Source organism: Oreochromis niloticus, linkage group LG23 (assembly GCF_001858045.2).
Source record: "Oreochromis niloticus isolate F11D_XX linkage group LG23, O_niloticus_UMD_NMBU, whole genome shotgun sequence".
In the NCBI taxonomy this organism is placed as follows: Eukaryota; Metazoa; Chordata; class Actinopteri; order Cichliformes; family Cichlidae; genus Oreochromis; species Oreochromis niloticus.
In genome coordinates, this window is record NC_031986.2 from 43,156,056 (window position 1) to 43,170,742 (window position 14,687).

The following is a 14,687-nucleotide window of genomic DNA, read 5'->3' on the forward strand; positions in this document are numbered from 1 at the left end:
TTTTCACCTCAATATGGAACTTTAAAGTTCGACCTCCTCGGCTGTAATTGGTCCAGCCCAGAGTCGATCATGACCAATTGGCCAATCCACCACCTTTCATTGTTTATACCGTTTTTTGGGGGTTCTTTTTGCCTGTCCCGTTTGGCTCTTTTACCATCAGAATTATTGTGTAAATGCCCAACGGATTTACTTTGCCAAATGGACCATCCCATTAAAAAAAAAACCATCCATCCATCTTCATCCGCTTTATCCGAGGCCGGGTCGCGGGGGCAGCAGCCTAAGCAGAGAAGCCCAGACCTCCCTCTCCCCAGCCACCTCCTCCAGCTTATCCGGGGGAACACCAAGGCATTCCCAGGCCAGCCGAGAGATAATCTCTCCAGCGTGTCCTGGGTCTGCCCCGGGGCCTCCGCGATCTCGTTCTTTCGGTCACTACCCACAGCTCGTGGCCATAGGTGAGGGTAGGGACGTAGAACGTAGAATAGTTAAATATTATTGTTGAAGGGCACAAAACTCCACACGCACACACACATTTAAAAAAAAAAAATTATTAAATTTAAAAAAAAAAAAAATTGCCTTAACAAAAGGGCACTTTGGGCACCCAGCAGGAAAGGGGCAGGTGCTCAAGCCCCCCCACCCCACACGTGCCTGAGTACCAATATGAATTGATGAAATACATATGTAGGAGCCATATGAGTTGCTCTTTTTCTGTCTAAGTGGGTTGGTTTAAATGGACTCACTGTATTGGTGCACGGGTGTGGTAGAGGATAAATGTGGTTGCACTCACCTGTTCACAGCACCTGATGTTGATGAGCAGAAAGGTGGGGTGAGCATGAGGCAAAACTTTCTGTTGACCGCAGCTTGAACGCAGCTTGAATGATTTGATAGAGTTTGACTGTAACTTGATGGTTTTGTATATGTATCCACTAATTTGATGCCATAGGCCAAGTTATTATTTGGCATACTAATTGGTGCCAATTGGTAGTGATGGCCAAATGAAGCTTTCTGAAGCACTGAAGCTTGTATTGAAAAACGGTTCATTACTTGAAGCTTTTCAACACAGTCCTCTCTGGTGACATCTAGTGGCCACAAAATAAAACCGACTGCTTCATAATGATTGCTCACTCTAGAGAGTGGAGTTCTGTCTGATATTGGGTCGCCGTTGTGTTGCTTTAAACGTGTATTTTTTGGGGTGACAAAAATGTTGTTTATTTCTTTAATAAATAATTTTGACCAGTAAACCTTCCTTGTTTAAACATGCACCATGGTTTGGTCTTTCTTTGCTTGTGACTTCTTGATGTTGGTAAATACAATAATTGAAAAATACCACGTTACATATAATATACATATAATAATGTACAACACATTATGGAGTATGCATCTGCTGTGAGGTCCTGCCTCCATGTACTTGTGCAGTTAATCGCTAGATGGGTATATTTATAAATAATATTATATTAGGGAAATTTTCCTGTACATATTTTTGACCTGGGGGTAGAATTGATTGTGAAATGGAAAGGGAAAATGCTTATGAACTTGCAAATTAATAACATGATGCATTTAAGGTAACCCTTTTTCATTTTTATTTAAGAAGAGAATTTGTTCCACTGTGCGATGGCCAAATCTGTTCCTTTTCGTGGAGATAATTTCTCCTGCCTTAAGGAAAATCTCTTCACATGGCACAGAAGAGGCTGGAGTGCAGAGAAACTGGTAGAGATGCAGTTATGGCTCCACAAACTATCAGCTAAAGAGAATAAATAAATTAAATTGCGGCACATTTTGTAGACTAACATTTTAAGATTATTTTTTTTAAAGAAAATATATCTTTTTATAACATTAAATGTTATGAGTCAAATGGAAGTTATTTAATGATATTTATATAATGAAAAGCAGATTTTTGACATTTCAAGTTTTTCCCGTTTTCAGATAAAATAAAGACGCACAAACTTCACTTCGTTCCATTTGAAACAGGTACCGAAGCAGTTACGTGCGTAATGAAGCTTCGGACGTCACTGGTCACGTGACTTTTGCCAAACGAAGCAAACCTCGACGCAGTGCTTCTGAACCAGTGTGTTGTTTTTTTTCGACACATGCTCCGGAGCGTCAGCTTCAAGCGGGCCATCACTACCAATTGGTGGTGAGTTGCAGTTATTTGTTTGTGTGGTCTGTGCATTTGTGTAATTGTTAATCCCATGTGCTGATTTGTATGTTGAACAGCTGCATGCGGAATAAAAGGAGCAAATGGTATGGAAGTGTATTTTATGCATTTATTGTTGCGCGTCATCTGTGTCCTCATGTTTAGCCTGCCGCGGCCGTTGATTGGAGGAGCCGCAACAACATATGTTTTAAATAAAAAGAAGTGAAATCCAATTAATTACTGACACATTTAATTAATTCTTTCCTATTTGAATTAACTGATGAACCATTTAATTAATCATTTAATAATGTATGTAATTAATTCATTTTGGCATTTGAGGCCCTCCATATCATCGTCGCCACAGTGTAATTTACCATCGTGCCAACAGCGCCCTCTTAGCATACTTAAGCTTGAATAAGGCTTGTTGCGTGTATAACTGGAGTTGGGGTGACAGGACGAAGATGCAAGCCTTGCAGAACATTCAGCATTTTCTTAAGGGAGTGAAGATGGACAATCAGACGGCGGCTCTGCTCACTGGTGTTGCCTGTGCAGTGGGATCCGTGGTTGTGTTGGTGAAAAAGATCAGCAGCCACCGAAAGGCAGAGGAAAAGATCATGAGAGCCAAAAGCAGGAGAGAGGAGAGCTTGCAGCGGGCAGAGCAGGCGGTGCTCCGGTACAAAGAGTCGGTGAGAGTTCAGCCTTAATTTGGGGCGTTTTGGGAGAAACTTAAACATTGAATTTTCTGCTTTTAGTTCGAACCTGATGGCGTTTTCGACCTTATTTATCATATCACTGACAGCTTTTGTTGGCAGCAGGCTTACCTTGAGCATTAAAAAATAAACTTGCATACTGAAATCGGAACATCTGGCACTGACAGTTATGCCACGTTTAGTCACCTACATCACCTTTCTTCACCATTTTGATGACCACTTTGAATCTGAGCAAGTCATCTTGAACATGTTTCAATGCCTAAATGCACTGAGTTACTGCCATGTGACTGGCTGATTGGATACACTATGGCCAGCGGCTCGGTGTTCATACAGTGTATGCAGGCTTCATAAACAAATGGACCTTAAATTTGTGAAGCCGGCTGACATACATAATAAGTGATGAAGGACCTGGTGAAGGAATGGTGTTTAATCCTTCAGATTTCCACAGACCTGGAGACATGTCAGTTTTCTCCATCATCTCAATCATTATTTTTTCAAATGAGTAAATATTTTTGAGCAATTCAACCCTCTGATAGGTCCACACAAAAGTCAGTGCTGAGTTTTATGGAGCCTGTTCTGGTTCTATTCACATTGTTGTCTACACACTTTATGATGGGTTTTTCCTTCTATATATCTTCATTGCTGTTTATTTCATTATTAGCAAGCTGTATTTTATTAAATTAGGTAGGGAGATGCAACACAGTCAAAGAATCTTGATTCTGTGGATCCATACAGTTTTAGTTCTTTCTTGCAGCTTTTTTCTGACATGGTTCTTTGTGTGTCTTCTAGCATCCAACCACTGACTCTTTTTTCATCCTGGCCCTGTCGTTATCTGAGCTGACAAAGCAACTGAAGGAAGGCTCACTTACCCCTGAGGATGTGTTTTACTCTTACATGGAAAAGGTTCAGTGTCCAGCATGATGCAAAGGTTCACTGCCTAACACAGGGGTGGGCGACTCCAGGGCTTGAGGGCTGGTGTCCTGCAGGTTTTAGATGTGTGCTTGATCCAACACAGCTGATTCAAATGGCTAAATGACTTCCTCAACATTCTCCAGAGGCCTGGTATTGAACTAATCATGTGTGTTGACCCAGGGTGAGATCTAAAACCTGCTGGACACCAGCCCTCGAGGCCTGGAGTTGCCCACCCCTGACCAAACATAACACAGAGCTTGCATAATGGATAAAATAGAGCAAAAGCCAATGTCTACACTAAATAATCAATTTCATTTTCCAGTCTTGTGTCAGTGGTCTACTTTTGGTATACTCTCAACTAACTAGCTATTTCTTATTACTTACACTTGTGTCTTTGCTACGGTTAAAGTCTACAGACATTTGGTCATATTTATGAAAGCAAAGCAGATTAATGTGCCAAAGAAATATTTGAGTTTCCAAAAAGAGTTTAATATTTTACAGAGTGCTTACAAAGTTTGATATCCCTTTAAGGGAAATATTTTGCCTGAATCTGTCTGTGCTTGTTTCCTTTCCAACAGACTCTGGCTTTAAACAAAAAGCTGAACTGCTGCACTGAAGTTTTGCTGGAGAGTTTGGACCAGCTGAAAACTGTTGGCTCCAACAAGGATGGTCTCTTGTACGGAGTTCCAGTTAGCATCAAAGAAAATGTTGCATTTAAGGTATTTCCCATCTACGGAAGAGGATTAGGGCCACTGGGAAAAAAAAAAAAAGTGGGCTTTTCCAGAATTCTGTGACAAAAGTCAGAATTCTGACTTTTTTCACAGAATTCTGGAAAAGAAGAAGAAGAAAAAAAAAAAAGACGTACCCATCAGTGTTAGTAAGTATGTTATAGAATAGAACAGACTGCTTTTATTGTCACTATTCAGATGTACAATGAGATACAGAGCATCTCCTACTCAGTGCAAACAGTGCTGAGTATAGTATTCTTGAGCATTATAGCTCAGGTATTTGATGTACAATTATTATCTTTGTTTTATTCCAACACAAGGATCATGACTGTTCTTGTGGTGTGATCATTAACCTGGACCAGCCCGTTGAAAAGGACAGTGTGCTTGTTCAAGTCCTGAAGAAACAAGGAGCTATTCCCTTTGTGAAAACCAACTTGCCTCAAGCCCTTTTGAGGTAAATCTTTTATCAGTGAGTGTACCAAGTGTGTATAATATGCAAGGACTCATTACCCATCTGTCTTTGGCCACATTCAGCTATGACTGCAGTAATCCTATCTACGGGCAGACTGTGAACCCTCATAACCCCCAGAAGACCTCTGGAGGTTCATCTGGTGGGGAGGGGGCTCTCATCGGGGGAGGGGGCTCCCTGCTTGGTATAGGCACTGATATAGGTGGCAGTATCCGTATTCCTGCGTCCTTCTGTGGAATCTGTGGTTTCAAACCAACAGCAGGTCGGCTCAGGTGGGTCTCATTCAGTCAGTTTCCTGGAAAATTATTGCACATTGCTGAGGAAAACTTTTATCTCACCTTTTGTGTAATGATTAGTTTACAGGGAGTTCGTCCAATTTATAGAGGGCAAAAGACAGGTAAGTGACATATGTACTTACTAAACAAAGTAACAATGTGACATTACATAACCACTGTCTTGCAATATTGCACAGTCTGCAAATATGGTTTACTGCTTCTTGTTGTATGTTAAACTAGTGTCGTCATCTGCTGGACCCATGGCAAGAGATGTGGACAGCCTGGCTCTGTGCATGCAGGCACTTCTTTGTGACCACATGTTTTCTTTGGACCCCACTGTTCCACCATTACCTTTTAACATGGAGGTGTGTCTGTTGATGACAATTTTTGTAATTGCCTGATGAGCTAGCGTATGATCTTTTTTTCTTCTTAAACAACAAGATATTGTTTAATGTTTACATAAATAAACATGCTTTTGTTTGCTTTGGATATTTTTGTAGGTTGTTTGTTGGATTTTCTTATTTAAGGTGAAGGTGAAATGAAGACTGTTCAGGATTATTGTACTGGACTTTGACCAGATAGCCACTAAATGTTCAAACTTAAATGTAAATTAATGAAATGGCTTATTGTCCTAACACACTTATTAAATGTATTAATGTCTTAGAACAAACAATGCATTAGCATTTATATTTTAAAAAAAGTTAACTGAAGGCCATCTAATTATGTTTAATTGACTCAAAAAATAAAAATGATTGACCTTTAGATATACAGAAGCTCCAGACCTCTAAGGATTGGTTATTTGGAAAACGATGGCTACACGCAACCATCTCCAAGCATGGCCCGAGGCGTCAGAGAGGTCAAAGCTCTGTTAGAGCAAGCAGGACACACAGTAAGATGTCACCACACACACTGATTGCGGTCAAGTGTGTTATGTGAGCCATATGTCTTTAATATTATTTATGTCTTTAGTTTGTCCCTTACTGTCCACTGAAGATGAATGAAATTGTCCCTGAACTGTGGTTGAGGGGTTTATTGGCAGATGGAACTACCAGCCTGCTACAAAAACTGTGAGTTGGACCTTTTTTTTATAATTACGTAATATGTTCTTGTTAACTTACATCATCTAATAGCTAGAAATGTAATTTTTGTTTCAGTGCTAACCACTGAACGTCGCCATGCTGCCATTGTCTGTAGGGCACATGGGCTTGTGCTTCTTTTTGGAACCATTACAGTAATTTTTACTTCAGTGTCTCTGAACAGAATACTTTCCCATGTGCCAAGGATTCCTTTTTTAATTTTAGGAAGGGGGGACCTGTGGACCCTTGTCTGAAGCCTCAAGTTTTTGAATACAGGCTTCCTAAGTGGTTGAAGAAAATAATTTCATTCCTCCTCAAACCTGTGGTGCGTTGTTTCATTTTCTGACAGATGTACATGAATTCATACATCAGTTTGATCTTGACAGTTTAATCTGATGAAACGTTTTGTTTTTTTTCCCCCAGTCTCCTCGCACTTCTGCCAGAATCAGTGCTCTTTGTGGAGTTGGGTGAGAAAGTATTCTTGAAACTGTTTATTTTTGCTCAATTCTCTATTACATTTCCATGTGCTGGAATTCTATCCATACCGAACATACCGCTTCATTTTTAGATCTGTTCCAGAGCTGTGGAAGCAACATGCTGCTGTTGAGGTACTGCCAGCTGATGATGCATGGTCACGTATGAAAGCCTGAAGATGAAATTTAGATTTCCTGTGTTTTCTTTAGGACTACATCCATGAGACAATAGCACATTGGAGGAGCTGCAAAATTGATGTGCTGCTGTGTCCTGTGATTGGACCAGCCTTCAACTTCTTATACTGTGGCAAAACCTCAGGTATGGTACACTGAGTACAATAAAACTACATAGTCTGTGCGTCACTTTGTTTTCAACAAATTGTAATCTCAGGGTAAACTGTAAGATGTTTAGTTTTAAACATAAGTCACAAATAAGATCAGAAATATTTTTAGGTGACTGCTAATTTTCTAAAATGTACATGTTCCAGAGATTACAGCTTTCCTATCATTTATTTTGGAAGAGCCATTTCTGAGAGATGTGAGTCTGTTACCCCTGAAGGATGTCACCTGACATACAAAAAAACAAATGATGCAGAAAGTAGTGTTGATTTTTGGATCTTTTTGTTTTTACAAGACATTGCCTCTTAGTATTCAGTGAAGTCCCGAGGAAAGCCGTATACTAAGTTTGTGGAGAGCAAACTGCTGTGGTTCAAACCTGACAGGGACAAATTTTTGGAATTTTGAACCAGAGCTGACTTTGTTACATTGGCATTGAAATATACACTGAGAGGTGTTGTGACGAGAAAGGCAAAGACATTCCAAAGCCCTGCAATGCTGAATATAAGGCATATGTACAGCATGATGAAGGCTTTTGTGGGAAAGATGCAATTTCTTTCAAGCCAGATGGAAAGCGGCATTCATCCAGAACTGCTTTATTTAAAGATTCAGAGAGTTCCGCTTATTAGTGTGGCCCTCCAAGGCAGTCGTAGTTTCTCATGTGGCCCCTTGGGAAAATTAATTGCCCACCATTGCTATAGAGATTACTCAGTTAAGAGAGTTACATGTAGATTAGAACATTAAGACAAATGGCAATGTGAATGCATTTTTATTAAAATTTCTAAATCATAAGTTGATGAAATGGCAATAAAATTTGTAAGGGTTAAAGAAAGAAGTCTCTTTCAATATTCTTCATCATTTAATTTTTCTTTTTTTTCAGTCAATACCAATTACACATTTCTCTACAATCTCCTAAACTTTCCCGCCGGTGTAGTCACTGTTTCTACAGTGACTGCAGAGGATGAGGAGGAATTCGAGCACTATCCCAACAAATTTAACAAGGTGTTTAAAGAGGTAAGTGAAACATACCAGTGAGGGAAGACTGACGAAATATATGGAGTCGGATCTGCTGTAAGACTAGTTCTTCATGGAGGCATAATCTCTCAGGCGACACGGATGTGAAGCCTAAACTATAGATGAATTTATTATAGAATAAATTTCTGGGGGGGTTTCAGTCACCTGCATCTTTCCGTCCTGGACCAGCCTGGCTTGTTAGTGGAAGTTAGCGCTCTTAGGTTTTCTAAAAGTGAGGTCATTTCTGAGCTTGTTTAACAGGATAAAACTGTGATGATCACGATAATGTTATGATGCCATAGAACTTACAGCTGTTAACCTGTTTCACTAATGTTAAATGTCCAATATGGGTGACCAGTCACTAGTGTCAGTAAGAGATCACTGGACCTTTACTTAATGTCATTCCCTAAATCCTCTGTGTATTTCAAAATGGCAATTAAATTAATGCAACAGCTCTATATTACAGCCCTGATAAGTAACATCATGTGAAACATTTGTGAGGCACGTAATTTTATTCTGAATGTTACCGATTGGGTAAGAGAATTTTTTTTAAAGTGTTTTCACAGTGTCGGTTGTTTATGCCAATAGTTGCATTGAGAAACCATAATGGGCACCCAAAAGCATCTCCACTAAATAACCATCAAACTGACAAACAGATGACCAAAACTTTGACAATATGTTTAAAGTTAAAAAACCCTTAGACTGGGAACATTGAAACCAGCATTTTTTTCTGGCATTTTATAAAAGAAATGCTGTATAAGAGAGAGGCAAATCAACTGCCTTTACATGACTTGACATCATGGTCCTGGAAGCATTTATGTACTTAGAGATGTCCAGTGTAGTTGTGGGTATAATGATAAAACAGACTCTTTAAGACCAACATGTAAAAGGCCCATCCATACACAAAACCAAGAAATGAAACATATCAGACTATTGTAACTAGAAATATTGTCACAGTCCTTGTTGCCATGCATATATACAGACGATGTATTAGTAGTTTCAGAGTTTGTCAGTAGATGGATGAAGGAGACCGTGGTGTGTCCAACTGCCGAGCATTAAGTGACAGGAATGTGTTTGTGTGTTCAGGCAGTGGCCGGTGGCGAGGGTCTACCTGTGGCGGTGCAGTGTGTTGCTCTGCCGTGGCAGGATGAGCTCTGCCTGCACTTCATGAAGGAAGTGGAACAACTGGTCAAACAGAGCAAGAAGTAAAGCTGCTTTCTTTCTCAGTCTCACAGGAGAGGCTGCAGAGGAGACATGTTAACTTGAGTATTTCCTGTAATAATGAGCTAATCGAGTCATAAATGGTGGATGAATCTCTGTAGTTAAAGTACAGTCTATTCATTTTGTGTTTATTTTGGTCTTTGGTTGTTTCCTAAAGGCTTTAGAAACTCTGAGTCATTCGTTTTTTCATCTTTCTTTCTTTCATTCATTTTATAAACTATGTGGGGTTTTTTTTGTCTTGCTATCACCATCTATGCTTTATATTTCTTTATATCCATAACAGCAAACATGCTAGATCTTGTAGAGAAAATAAAAATCATGTGAAATCATTAGGCAAGTCTGCTTTATTTTTATAGACCAAAACAACTTCACAGACAATAAAAAGACCAAAAAGCGTACTAAACAATATTAGAAAAAAAAGTAACAGTTTTATTCAAACAGGTACAAGTAAATAAACAAACAAGCAAACCGTGTGAAATACTTAAATATGTACACATACAATATATGCAGACAGGAGAAGAATGAGACAAGAAAAGTGGTCAAATATGCCAGAAGCTTGTTGAGGGCTACCAAAACTTTCTGAGGTACAACTTGCAATAGTCGCACCATAGAAAAAAAGAACATTTCAAAGAAATTATTAAAAGCCCCAAATGACCATAACATTCACTATATGTGTATTGTTCATGTGCTAATTTTGTGACAATGACATGAAAACAAACCATATATTTTTCTAATGTAGTGGTTTGACATTGACATTTATAAACGAAAAAAATCAATAGTTCCAGTTTTAGAAGCCGAATTACATTTGGTTTGATCTGTCAAACCTGTCCCGAAGATCTGTGATGGAATGGGGTTTTTGTGTGTGTGTGTGTGTGTGGGGGGGGGGGGGGGGTTGTCGTTTTTTTCTTTTTGTAAAATGTTTCACATATTAAACGGAATTATGACATGATAATCGTAACAATAATACAAGTTGAAACTCTTGTTAATATAGTTATATATTTAATAATATCAAAAGTAACTAAACTCGAAACATTAATATCCGTTGTTCCGGAGGAAGAACAATTTCCGGGTCACGGAAAGCTAACAGCTGATACGGTGCAGAAAGGGGAAAAAGAGGCTTTTGCAAGTTAGCGAGTAAGCGGTCGGCTCCCCTTTATCCTGACATAAAAATTGCAAAAATCACTATAAAGATCCAAAACTTACGAGAATAGGTTTAGGTGATTGTTCGTCATCGCTGTGTGATGTGATTAGTCCATCCATCTCATGAACTGCAGCCTGGGATTGTTTGTTTGGACCCTTGAAACACACCTGCTGTTATCATCCACTAACAGCTGCTCTCTGATATGACTCTCACTGAAATATTTTGAAACTAAAGAGAAGTCTTAAATGGACTTTCTGTAATTTATTTGGATGCACACGCACTTCAACACATATTTGTTGTCCTGTTATTCGGAAGTACGCACGCGCAGTGAGTGAGCGTCATTGTTTAATTAAAGTAGGAGCTACTAATTGCTTAACGCGCCAATTTATTTTGCTCAAAGGTCAGCCTATCCCATTTAAACAACCGTGTGTAAGGCGCACTTGTCATTTACTCGAGTTTGCAGCAACAGGACAAACATGCAAGCCTTGCAGAATATTGAACAGTTTATTAAGGGAGTGAAAATGGACAACTGGACAGCGGCTCTGCTCACTGGTGCTACCTGCGTTGTCGGATCCGTGGTTGTGCTGGTGAAAAAGATCAACAGCCACCGAGAGACGGAGGACAAGATCAAGAGAGCCAGAAACAGGAGAGAGGAGAGCTTGCAGCGGGCAGAGCAGGCGGTGCTCCGGTACAAAGAGTCGGTGAGAGTTCAGAGCCTTGGACTTTGAATTGTTTAAGTTAATCTTTGAAGAGAAGGTTTGTCCGTAGTTCAAACCTGGTGGAGTTTTATGTATTACTTACCAAATTGCTGACACTTCATTTTGGAAACATGCTTACTTGTGCATTAAAAATAAAAGTTAGACATGGTGCTCTTCTAGAGTCAGTGGACACTTTATTAGAAACACTGCCTTTTGCCTTCCAAAGTGCCTTAATTTTCAGATATTATATCAATAAGGTGCTGGAAACATTCCTCAGAGACTTTGCTCCATATTGACATAAAAATCATGATGTGAATTGCTTTATTTTTATTATTGCAATAGGGGTATTTGTTAAAGGCACCATTTAAGAAGATGATATATTTTTTTAGAATAGAAATCTGGAATTTGTAGGTGGTGGGTTTGATGGTCTCAGAATCTCATCTCTGCTTTATGCAGATGATGAGGAATTGTAAAGCGCTTTGGGTGCCTAGAAAAGCGCTATATAAATGCAATCCATTATGATGTATTTCCGTTAGCTTCATCAAGCCATGACCTCAACCTTGCACTGGGGTGGTTTGCAGCCAAGTGTAAAGCCCCTAGGATGACAAATGGCATCTTCAGTTCTGAGGCAACTGATGCCATTTGGAAAATGATGGAATGCCTGAGGTACCAGCACTGGGCACAATATTTAAATAAACCTCATTCTTCCTTACAAGTGAGAGCAGAGTAGAGCAGGAGAGTGACATACGGCAGTTACTGTTCCATTGTGGTGAAAAGAGCTGAGCATTAAATTAACGATGCCACAGCACTTTGCTTGTTCCTACACACAACACCCCATAATCACAAAGTGAAAAACATTTGGTATTATTTGCAAATTTATTACAAATAAAAAAAATATTACATGTACATAAGTATTCACAGCCTTTGCCATGGCTCTCAAAATTGAGCTCAGGTGCTTTCTGTTTCCACTGATTCAATGTCACATATTTTTACCACTTGATTGCAGTATACCTGTGGTAAACTGAGTTGATTGGGCATGATTTGGAAAACCACATACTAGTCTATATCAAGTGCAGTAGTTGACATTGCATGTCAGAGCACAAACCAACTGATGAAATCCAAGGAATTGTCTGTAGACCTCTGAGATATGATTGTATTGTGATACAGAAACATTTTTGAAGAACTGAAGGTCTCAGTGAGCACAGTAGCCTCCATCATCCATAACTAGAAGAAGTCTGGAACCACTTAGACCAGGGGTAGGCAACTCCAGGCCTTGAGGGCCAGTGTCCTGCAGGTTTTAGATATCACGCTGGGTCAACACACCTGAATCACATGTTCACAGTTCATTCCCAGGCCTCTGGAGAACTTCAGGACATGTTGAATAGGTCATTTAGCCATTTGAATCAGCTGTGTTGGATCAAGGATACATCTAAAACCTGCAGGACACCGGCCCTCAAGGCCTGGAGTCGCCCACCCCTGTTCTAGAAGAACAACCATTTCTGCAGTACTCAACCAATGTAAGATAGAATGGCCAGATGGAAACCACTCGCCAGATGACAGCCCGGCTGAGGTTTGCCAAAAAGGCACCCGAACGACTCTGAGACCATGAGACATGAGATTTTCTGGTCTAAAGAAACAAAAATAAAAGTGTTTGACCTGAATACCAAGTGCCTCGTGGAAATCAGGCATCACCTGGCCAATACCATATCTACTTTGAAGCACGTGAAACTTGTGAAACCAATCGACATACAGCCTAAGCAACTGTAAGGAAATATATTTTTTGAAAATTAATCCTTTAGTTGTTCAAAGACGTGGAGACATAGGCCAACATGTCAGGAAGCTGTCTGAATCATAGTCATAGAAGTACCAAATGAGTGACTATATTTGGGTAAAAACATGATTCCTCCTTTTAATAGTTGACACAGATTGAGAGAATCAGTGCTGAGGTCTGTTGGGGCTTTTCTGCTGACACATGGTTGTCTACAATTTTTTTTTTTTGATCAGTTTTTCCAATCTGATTGTAATGGATTAATACAGAGGTGGAACACAGACAAAGGAAAAATCCTGGATCAATGCTTTTTTTTTTTTTGTTTAATTTTATTTATTCTTGAACCAGAAAAAATCCTTGAGATTAACATCAGTTTTTCAAGGATAAATTGGTCAAGAAGGCAAACCCTTACATTGTTACAAGTTACAATTCAAATATAACATTCACAACCACAACCACAACATTCACAACAACACAACCAAATTTCCCCTTGTGGGACAATTAAAGGATTATTCTATTCTATTCTAACATCAAAACACTTAATTAGTAGTTAGAGACAAAATAATACAAAAATACATGATCCAGCTTATAGATGGCAATTACAGTTTTCGGTTACATAAGTCTTTATGAGAGTTCTGAACTCTGTCAGGGAGAGCTTTAATGTGTTCTGAAGGTTATTCCAGGATGCAAAATTGGAGGTGTTACCAAGTCTTAAATTCTTGCTTTAAATGGTGTTATGACATAATGATTCTGTGGGTCTGTGTCTTCTAGCATCCGACAACTGACTCTGCTTTCATCCTGACGCTCTCCCTGTCTGAGCTGACACAGCAGCTGAAGGAAGGCTCACTGAGCCCAGAGGATGTGCTTTACTCTTACATGGAAAAGGTTCAGTATCCAGCATGACACAAAGGTTCACTAATATAACAAAACAAATCTTTCATAATAGCTCAAATACACCAAAAGCTAATTTTTACAAGTAAGTAATCATTAGTAATCAAGCAATCATTTTAATTTTCCGGACTTGTCTCAGTGTTGTGTGGTTTTTTTTTTTTGTTTTTTTTTTTTTGTTTGTTTTTTTTTTGAGACAGGAATGTTCATCCCCTTGAAGCATAAAAATTCCTTTCAGGGGAATACGTTTCTCTAACTCTGTCTGTGCTTGTTTCCTTTCCAACAGACTCTGGCTGTAAACAAAAAGCTGAACTGCTGCACTGAAGTTTTGCTGGAGAGTTTGGACCAGCTGAAAACTGTTGGCTCCAACAAGGATGGTCTCTTGTACGGAGTTCCAGTTAGCATCAAAGATAATATTGCATTTAAGGTATTACAAAGGTTATGCAATGCAAATTTTAGTTACAGTTAAAGGATTTCCCATCAGTATTAGTAAGTATGTTATGTATAAGTATGGTATTCTTGAGCATTATAGCTCAGGTATTTGATGTAACATTATCATCTTCTGCTTTTTCCAACACAAGAATCATGACTGTTCTTGTGGTGTGATCATAAACCTGGACCAGCCTGCTGAGAAGGACAGTGTGCTTGTTCAAGTCCTAAAGAAACAAGGAGCTATTCCCTTTGTGAGAACCAACTTGCCTCAAGCCCTTTTAAAGTACATCTTTTATCAGTTAATCACAGAAACATTTTTAGCACATTTAAAACTGTGTTCATGTATTAAGTTGCCTTTGTCCATTCCAACGTGCAAATAATTTTTATTATGTGCATAATATGCAAAGACTCATTA

The 14,687-nt window shown here is 39.2% G+C and overlaps 2 protein-coding genes across 5 annotated transcripts in view; both read left to right on the top strand.

The window, feature by feature from the left end:
- The first annotated feature begins 2,526 nt into the window (after positions 1-2,526).
- LOC100712443 (vitamin D3 hydroxylase-associated protein) lies at positions 2,527-9,677 on the top strand. The gene is made up of 15 exons (XM_025903234.1): positions 2,527-2,817; positions 3,631-3,744; positions 4,332-4,472; positions 4,802-4,935; positions 5,016-5,222; positions 5,307-5,347; positions 5,466-5,590; positions 5,989-6,114; positions 6,195-6,292; positions 6,527-6,626; positions 6,725-6,768; positions 6,870-6,909; positions 6,985-7,093; positions 7,991-8,124; positions 9,211-9,677. The coding sequence occupies exons 1-15, from the start codon at positions 2,593-2,595 to the stop codon at positions 9,331-9,333; spliced, it is 1,761 nt and encodes a 586-aa protein (XP_025759019.1). The 5' UTR covers positions 2,527-2,592; the 3' UTR covers positions 9,334-9,677.
- Positions 9,678-10,412: 735 nt separating this feature from the next.
- The window catches only part of LOC109194555 (vitamin D3 hydroxylase-associated protein), a 28,326-nt gene continuing 24,051 nt past the window's right edge, over positions 10,413-14,687 (top strand). For 2 of the 4 annotated variants that reach the window (XM_019351488.2, XM_025903233.1), the window contains exons 1-5: positions 10,414-10,813; positions 10,943-11,187; positions 13,724-13,837; positions 14,127-14,267; positions 14,422-14,555. In XM_019351488.2, coding sequence (XP_019207033.1) covers positions 10,756-10,813; positions 10,943-11,187; positions 13,724-13,837; positions 14,127-14,267; positions 14,422-14,555 — 692 coding nt within the window. In that variant the 5' untranslated portion in view covers positions 10,414-10,755. Of the gene's footprint in view, positions 11,188-13,723; positions 13,838-14,126; positions 14,268-14,421; positions 14,556-14,687 lie in introns of all 4 variants that reach the window. The other 2 variants (XR_002058271.2, XM_025903232.1) reach the window with 2 other exon arrangements.